This window comes from Mastomys coucha, unplaced genomic scaffold (genome assembly GCF_008632895.1).
Source record: "Mastomys coucha isolate ucsf_1 unplaced genomic scaffold, UCSF_Mcou_1 pScaffold9, whole genome shotgun sequence".
Lineage (NCBI taxonomy): Eukaryota > Metazoa > Chordata > Mammalia > Rodentia > Muridae > Mastomys > Mastomys coucha.
Window position 1 is genome coordinate 39,129,739 of NW_022196915.1, and position 8,946 is coordinate 39,138,684.

At 39.4% G+C, this 8,946-nt stretch overlaps 1 protein-coding gene across 1 annotated transcript in view; it reads left to right on the forward strand.

The window, feature by feature from the left end:
* Positions 1-8,946, forward strand: part of LOC116084286 (vomeronasal type-2 receptor 1-like) — a 152,580-nt gene that overhangs the window by 135,335 nt on the left and 8,299 nt on the right. Inside the window, 1 exon segment of the mRNA XM_031361145.1 lies at positions 3,761-3,991. Within this exon segment, the coding sequence (XP_031217005.1) occupies positions 3,761-3,991 (231 nt within the window).

Consider the following 8,946-nt stretch of genomic DNA (forward strand, 5'->3'; position numbering starts at 1 on the left):
TTTTTTTGCTTTTGGTCATGGATTACAGGCAAATAGATTCAATAGGATAGAACTGAGAGATCAAAAAAGCCCATATAGTTATGGCCAATTGCTTTGCAACAAAAAAGACAAGACGTGTTAGTGGGGGAAAAGATCAATCTCTCTCTCTTTCCTTCTCTCTCTCTCTCTTTATTTATTTAACACTCCAGATTTTATCCCCCTTCTAGTGCACCCTCTGACTGTTCCACATCCCATAGTCCCTCCTGTCCTTGTCTCCACAAAGATGTATCCACCCCACCAGACCTTTAAACTCCCTGGGGCCTCTAGTCCCTTGAGGGTTAAGTGCATCATCTCTGACTGAACCCAGACCCGGCAGTCCTCTGTTGTATATGTGTTAGGGACCTCATACCAGCTGGTGTATGCTGCCTGGTTGGTGGTCTTGTGTTTGAGAGATTTTGGGGGTCCAGGTTAATTGAGACTGCTGGTCCTCCTAGAGGGTTACCTTCCTCCTCAGCTTCTTCCAGATTTTCCATAGGGGTCAACAGCTTCTGTCCATTGATTGGGTGCACCAATCTGCCTCTGACTCTTTCAGCTGCTTGTTGGGTCTTTCAGAGGACAGTCATGCTAGGTCCCTTTTGGTGAGCACTCCATAGCCTCAGTAATAGTGTGAGGCCTTGGGACCTCCCCTTGAGCTGGATCTCACTTTGAGCATGTTGCTGGACCTTCTTTTCCTCAGGCTCCTCTCTATTTCCATCCCTGGAGTTCTCTTTGAGTTCTGTGGACTGTATCTTGAGTATTCTTGTGTTAGTCAGGGTTTCTATTCCATGCATGTCCTTTTGGGTCTGAGTTACCTCACCTAGATGATATTTTCTAGTTCCATCCATTTGCCTGCAAAACTCAGTATGTCCTTGTTCTTAAGACTCATCTCTTTGACAAACAGTGTTGGGACATCTGAATATATGCAATGAAGAAAGTTGGATCCATACCTCATCCAAGATATAAATACTATCTCAAAATGTACCAAAGATCTAAACTTTTGATGTCAGCCTCCATTCTGGTTCTTTCTCTCCTCCTGAGACTTCTCTCTTCTGCCTCAACTCTTTGCTCCACCTCCCTTCTCCTGTCCCCAGCCCTAAGTTTGATTATTTCCTGCCTTTGACTCCTCTTGGGTGAATTTGCTTCTTTTTGTTCTAGAGCTTTCAGATGTGCTGTTAAATTGTTGGTATATACTCTCTCCAGTTTCTTTTTGTAGGCACTTAAAGCTATGAATTTTCCTTTTAGGACTGCTTTCATTGTATCCCATAAGTTTGGGTATGTTGTGACTTCATTTTCATTAAACTCTAGAAAGTCTTTAATTTCTTTCTTTCTTTCTTCCTTGACCAAGTTATCATTGAGTAGAGTGTTGTTGAGCTTCCATGTGTGGGGGGGAAGTCTATTGTTTATGTTGTTATTGAGGATCAGCCTTAGTCCATGGTTATCTGATAAAATGCAAGGAATTATTTCAATCTTCTTGTATCTGTTGAGGCCTGATCTGTGTCCAATTATATGGTCAATTTTGGAGAAGGTACCATGAGGTGCTAAGAAGAAGGTATATCTTTTTGTTTTAGGATAAACAGTTCAGTAGCTATCTGTTTCAAATCCATCTGTTTCATAACTTCTGTTAGTCTCACCATGTCTTTGTTTACTTTCTGTTCCCATGATCTTTCCATTGCAGAGAGTGCGGTGTTGAAATCTTCCAGTATTATTGTGTGCAGTGCAATGTGTGCTTTGAGCTTTAGTAAAGTTTCTTGTATGAATGTAGATACACTTGCATTTGGAGCATAGCGGTTCAGAATTGAAAGTTCTTCTTGGTAAATCATGCCTTTGATGAATATGAAGTGTCCCTCCTTATCTTTTTTTGATCACTTTAGCGTGAGGTGAAAGATGATTTTATTTCATATTAGAATGGTTACTCCAGCTTTTTTCTTGTGACCATTGGCTTGGAAAATTGTTTTCCATCCTTTTATTCTTAGGTAGTGTCTGTCTTTGTCACTGAGATAGGTTTCCTGTATGCAACAAAATGTTGGGTTTTCCTTACATACTCAGTCTGATAGTATATATCTTTTTATTGGGGAATTGATTACTGATAGATATTATGGAAAGGTAATTGTTGCTTCCTGTTATTTTTTGTTGTTAGATTTGGAATTCTGTTCATGTAGCTATCTTCTTTTAGTTTTGTTGGAAAATTACTTTTTTGCTTTTTCTAAGATGTAGTTTCCCTTCTTGTGTTGAAGTTTTCCATTTATTACCCTTTGAAGGGCTGGATTTGTGAAAATATATTGTATAAATTTGGTTTTGTAATGGAATACTTTGGTTTCTCAATGTATGGTAACTGAGAGTTTTGCTGGGTATAGTAGCCTCTGCTGGCATTTGTTTTCCCTTTAGATCTGTATGACATCAACCCACGATCTTCTGGCTTTCATAGACTCTTGCGAGAAATCTGGTGTAATTCTGATAGCCCTGCCTTTATATGTTACTTGACCTTTTCCCCTCACTGCTTTTAATATTCTTTTTTTTTTGTGCACTTAGTGTTTTGACTATTATGTGGCAGGAGGAGTTTCTTTTCTGATCCAGTCTATTTGGAGTTCTATAGGCTTGTTCTATGTTCATGGGCATCTCTTTCTTTAGGTTAGGAAAGGTTTCTTCTATAATTTTGTTGAAGATATTTACTGGCCCTTTAAGTTGGAGGTCTTCATTCTCTTCTATACCTATTACCCTTAGGGTTGCTCTTCTCATCGTGTCCTGAATTTCCTGGATGTTTTGTGTTAGGAACTTTTTGCATTTTGTGTTTTCTTTGACTGTTGTGTCAATAATGTTTTCTATGGTATCTTCTGTATTTGAGATTCTCTCTTCTATTTCTTGTATTCTGTTAGTAATACTTGGATCTATGGTTCTTGACTTTCTTCCTAGGATTTCTATCTCCAGAGTTGTCTCTCTTTGTGATTTCTTAACTGTTTCTACTTCCATTTTTAGGTCCTGGGTGGTTTTGTTCCGTTTGTTCACCTGTTTGGTTGTGCTTTCCTGAAATTCTTTAAGGGATTTTTGTGTTTCCTCTTTAAGGTCTTGAACCTGTTTACCTGTTTTCTCTGGTATTTCTTTAAGGGGGTTATTCATGCTCTTCTTATATTCCTCTATCACCATTGTGAGATATGATTTTAGATCCAAATCTTGCTTTTCCAGTGTTTTGGGATATTTAGGACTTGCTGTGGTGGGAGTACTAGGTTTTGATGAAGCCAAGTAGTCTTGTTTTCTATTGGTAAGATTCTTTCATTTACCTTTCGCCATCTGTTGATCTCTGGTGTTAGATATTCTTGCTGTCTCTGGCTGGAGCTTGCTCCTCCTGTGGGTCTGTAAGCCTGTATCTGCACTTCTGGGAGATTAGCTTTCCTCTGGTAAGACCTGTGTGCAGTAGACTGTGGATCAGTCATCCTTCCTGAGTCCTGGGGTCAGAACAAACCCTGGAGATAGGCTCTCCACTTCCTGGGAAAGGGCAGAGAGGGCTGTGGATCTGTCGTCCCTCCTAAGTGAAGAGGGAGGTAGAAAGGATCTTGCACTGGCTGCCCTGCCACTTCTGAGGCCTGTGCCTCCTGGCTGGTCCTGCCTTAGAAGGTCACCAGAGAGAAAATGGAAATTTCACCTGAGTCCCTGGGTTGTAGCACTCCCCAAGGCATGGTCTCCACTTGTGGGAAAGGGGCAGAGAGGGCTGTGGATCTGCTACTCTTTCTTATTCCTCTTTTTTTAGCTATGGGATTACCTTAGGGAAATAAAATTTACTACTCATGATGGAATCAAAATGAAACTTGATTGTAATGTAGAGAAGGAAATTGGATATTATGCTATCCTCAATTGGCTCATGGATGATGTTGGAGAAATCACCTTTGTCAAGGTTGGAGAATATAAATTCACAAGTTCAAAATATAAACTTGTTCTTCCAAAGATCTCAACATTATTTTGGAACACTGAATCTTCTAGGGTTAGTTGGCCAGGCATATTTTTGTTCATATATATATATATATAAAATTCTATTTTTTCAGGCACTAAATAAATACAAAACACCTAACGCTTTTCCTATATTCTAAATCAATTTACTTAGTCTAACATATATTTTTGTATTGTTTTTGTCTATTTATAATATAAAGAGTCCATGTTAAATTAAAATATATGAAAACTTTAAAATATTTTAATAGTGTTTTGATATTTTGAGAATGTTTTAATGGAATGTAGTAATTTTATGATCTTTTGTAATAAAATGTTTTCCAATTATTTAATTTTTAAAATATATATGTATTTAACATTTTGGTTTCCTTTTGGGGGATTTTTTTACATTCCATCTTCAGTGTCTCCTCCATCCTTACATGCCAATCCAACCACACCTTCTTTTTCCCCCATCCACAGCTACTCCTCCTTTCTTTCTCTTCAGAAAAGAGTAGGCATCCCATGGATATCAAGCAAAGGATCACAAAAGGCAACAAAAGAATCAGAGTCTGACCCTGATCTCACTGTTAAGACTTCCACAAGAAGAGCAAGCTACACAAATGTAACATATATGCAGAGGGCATAGGCTAGTCCCATGCCAGCTACCTAGTTGTTGGTTCAGTCTCTCTGAGCTCCTACAAGCCCACATTAGTCATTTCTTTGAGTTTCCTGTGTTGTCCTTGACCTCTCTGATACCTAGAATGTTTTTTCCCTCTTCTGCAAGATTCCCTGAGTACCACATAATATTTGGCTTTGGATTTGGGTCTCTATATCTGTTTCCATCACTTGCTGGATGAAGCATCTCTAATGACAATTGGACTAGGCACCAATCAGAGTGTAATAGAATACCCTTAGGCATCATTTCATTAACTTTATTCCTTTCTTTCTTTCTTTCTCTCTTTCTTTCTTTCTTTTTTGGCAGTATGGTTTAGATCTATATTAGGTCTCAGGCTATCTACCCTCTGGATCCTGGAGCTTTAGGCACTATCAGGTATGGGACTTCTCTCATGGCATGGGTCTAAGTGAGGATCAGCAATTTTATGGCATCTTCTACAATTTCTGTGCAGCCATTAGCCTAGCACATCTTATAGATAGGACAAATTGTAGGTTGAAGGTTATCTGTCTGGGTTAGTGTACTAATACCTCCACTAGAAGTCTCTCCTGGTTAAAGGAGATTGTCAGTTAAAGCTTCACAATCCCAATTGATAGGAGCTTTAGATATGGTCACCCTCTTATATTTCTAGAGTTTCTATGGTTCTGTGTTTTTAGTTCATTCCCCAATGGCCCACAATTCCATTTGACTGTTACTCTATCCTTTCCCTTCACAAGCGCCCCCCCCCCTTCCACTGATGCCTCCTGTTCCCGTTCCCCAACCTTCTCCACACATCACAGGTCTTTTCTAATTCTCCTCTCCAAAGAGATTCATACAGACCCCATTGAGCTCTCCTTATGTAGCCCTTCTGTGTCTTTGGATTGTAGCATGGTTATCATTTACTTTACAGCTAATGTTCACTATTAAGTGAGGACATACCATGAGTGTCTTTCTGGCTCAGTTTACCACACTCAGGATGATTTCTTTCTAGTTCCATCCAGTTACAGATTTTATTGAATGATTTTATTTATTACATTCCAAATATTGTCCCTTTCCTGGTTTCACCTCCTTGAATTTTTCACCCCATCTCCCCTCTAATTACTTCTTAGAGGTTGCTCTCTACCTGCCCACCTACCTGCAATTCACTCCTGACAGCACCTGCCTTTTGTGAGGGCATCACGTTTCTACTGGATTAAGTGTATCCTCTGCTACAAATGTGCTGTAGCTGATCAATACTCACATTGTGTAAACTTACCAAATTTCTAAATCCATTCTTTGTTGAGAAACATCTATGTTGTTTCCAGTTTCTAGCTATTATAAATAAATCTACTATAAACGTAATTGAGCAATGTCCTTATGTTATTGAAGATGCCTTTTGTAAGGCCATCTTTACCATATTAATCCTACTGATCCATGAGCACAGCAGAACTTTCCATCTTCTGATATCTTTTTGAATTTATTTCTACATAGACTCAAATTTTTGTCATATATCTTTTACTTGCTTAGAGTTCCCCCAAAATATTTGATATAATTTGTGACTACTATACAGGGAATGATTTCATGATTTCTTGCTCATCTCTTTGTCTTCTGTATATAGGAAGGCTACTAATTTTGTTTTTTAAGTTAATTTTCTATTCAGACACTTTGCAAAATGTTGCAGCCACCTAAAGCTACATACGAATGGAGTGGGGTCTTCTGGAAGAGGAATAGGAGTCTAAGAGAATTAAAGGAACTGAACGGAAAGAGGAAATAAAAAATGGCATTGAGGCATGGTTCTGCTTTCAGTCCAGCATGTATTATTCAACTGAGAAACAAGCAGGCAGGCAAAACCCTGTACTCAGTCCACCGGCATCCCACGGGTCCAATCAGCATCTTCATCTTCTGTCTCTGGAGGAGGGTGAATTGCTTCACCAGGGCAGGGCTGATAGCAGGAACCTTGAGGCAGAGAAGAGGCAGAAACAAAAAGGGCTTTGTTTAAGTCAGGAAGCCTCACCCAAGGTGGGCTAACTGCTTGTGGCAAGCCAAGGTCTGAGACAGCCAGCTCCTGGCTGGGGGATGGTCACAGCTTTTCCTTATTTATTTATTAAAAATTAGCTGGACTGGGGCATATTTATGCGCCATAGTCCTGCCTGGAAATTATGGTGGCTTTGTGGCTGTACGTGACTGAAAATGAGGATTCTAATTGACCTTGCCCTGAGATTATCAACTTCTATTCAATAAACTTCATTGTTCAGCCTCCCTCATTATCTCCCTAACAATGCCAGATGCAATTAGTCTGAATGTGTAACACTCCCTAGGAAATTCCAAGCTAGGGGTCAGCTACGATTTTGGAACTTTGATGAAGGTCAGAGTGTAACATCTAATTTTGTTTAGTTATTATGGTAAATCATATCTTGGGGGGCACCTAGCACACGAGACCTTCCATCAATTAATGCAAGGACAAATCTGGGCCACCTAGGGCCCACCAATGAATGAATTTCAGGAGGCTAGCTACTTTTGAAGCTGAATGCTCAGATCCATGGTCAGGCCTTCAAGTCTGACACGTGGGTTTCACTGGAGTGGCCATGGCATTTGGAAGAAGTTCCAGAATGTGCCGCTTCATCTTGGCTAGGGATCTAAAGTAATGTCAATTATAATAGTAAGCAAGATTATATACTGAACCCAGTCTAAGGGATTCAGTGCGCTTAGATTATTTTTTAAATCACTGGCCAATTCATCAATGTTCCAAGTATCTAAATGACTTTTGCTAATATCTGAAATGTATGCCTTTAATTGTTCTATATCATGAGAAATATCTATATCTTTCTATACTCCCTGCAAATGAACCTTAGTCTTTTCCCAATCAATAGTTGAGTTATAAGTCAATGATGTAACATAAATATACTGAAATGAAGTATGACACTTAGTAGCTAGCTTAATTTTCAAATAACATAGTGAAAGACCCCCAGAACTGGGGAGATCCTTACTCAAGTCTCGGGATGACGCGACCACCCAATGACTCATGAGAGACCGAACTTGCTGCAATCACATGAGGTTTATTGGGGATACCAGTACCGGGGTCGATCTCATGTCCTTGCCAGTCAGAGGAGTTCGACCCAGAACACAAGAAGTGTGGGGGTATTTAAGGGAAGCTGGGGGCAGAGAGAGAGTTACCAAGGAAACAGAACATAAAAACAGTGGAAAATTTCTGAGGGACCTGACCCAAGGTATTCAGTTAGGGAGGGGAACACATTCATTCTAGGAATATAATCTTCATCTACTGGTTGACAAGGTTTAGAGTCTCATAAACCACTAGACCTTCATTCTTAGTTCCGCCCTCATTGTGGATCATTCAGGAGGGGCAGGTATCGGGAACCAGAGCCCTGAGGCTCTGGGTTCCTGGAACTGGCTATTTTATATTTCTGGCTGGCTACAGTGGCCCTCCATGTCCTTTTAGGTAAAGGTTATACACCATACATTTGTATTAAATGCCCTCATTTTAAATTCTAAGATTCTCCAGCCTTTCAATAGCATACGAATAAGGGACACAATCTATAGGGGAGCTAGTTTGAGTTTTGAGTTTCTTTAAAAAAATCATATTAACAGCAACAAGTCCAAAGAAAACTGGCTGAACAACAGTAGCATTAGTGGCTCTCATTGCAGTCTGTGGCAGATGTCAGCTTCCCCTGCTCTTCTCCCTTCTCTTTTCTGCGAATCTTTGTGATTGAGAGAGGTAGAACTGGTTGGACCAGTCTGCCTTGGATCCAGATGGGGGGACTCTGCATTCTGTGGATAAAACACAAATACACTCCCTCTTCTCGAGGTGATTAAACATCTGGGCCTTTTTTAGGCTCCAGTTAAAAGATTATTCCATCTCACCTAGGCATAATTATGCCTGGTTGTAGGGTGCTATGGATTCTCAAAGAGTTGTTTGGCATTCAAATTTTAAAAATAAAAAAACATGACTTAAATAATGTGCACAGGGATATAATTCTCCATTTTCTGTTTAAAAGTCAAATTTTTCAGAGTGCAATGTGCATGTTCAACAATTACTTGTCTCTGAAAAAATTAAGAAATTCCAGTAATATGGGCAACATTAAATGGTTGCCAAAACATCAAAAATGTTTGACTGTAATAGCCAGTAACGTAATCTGTTCCAATCTGATTAGGAACACCAAGCATAGAAAATTAATGTAGGCAATGATTACATTTTTTGTTGCTTTTCCTGTTAAGGCAATTGCAACTTGAAAGCCTGGGAAAAAGTTAATAGTACATGTTTATATTTTACTTTTAATTTTAAAATCAGAATTATACTTTAAAAATGCCAAATTATCATAAGCAATTGTAAGTTCATGTGGGGAGCTGCAGCTGCCACCCTATAT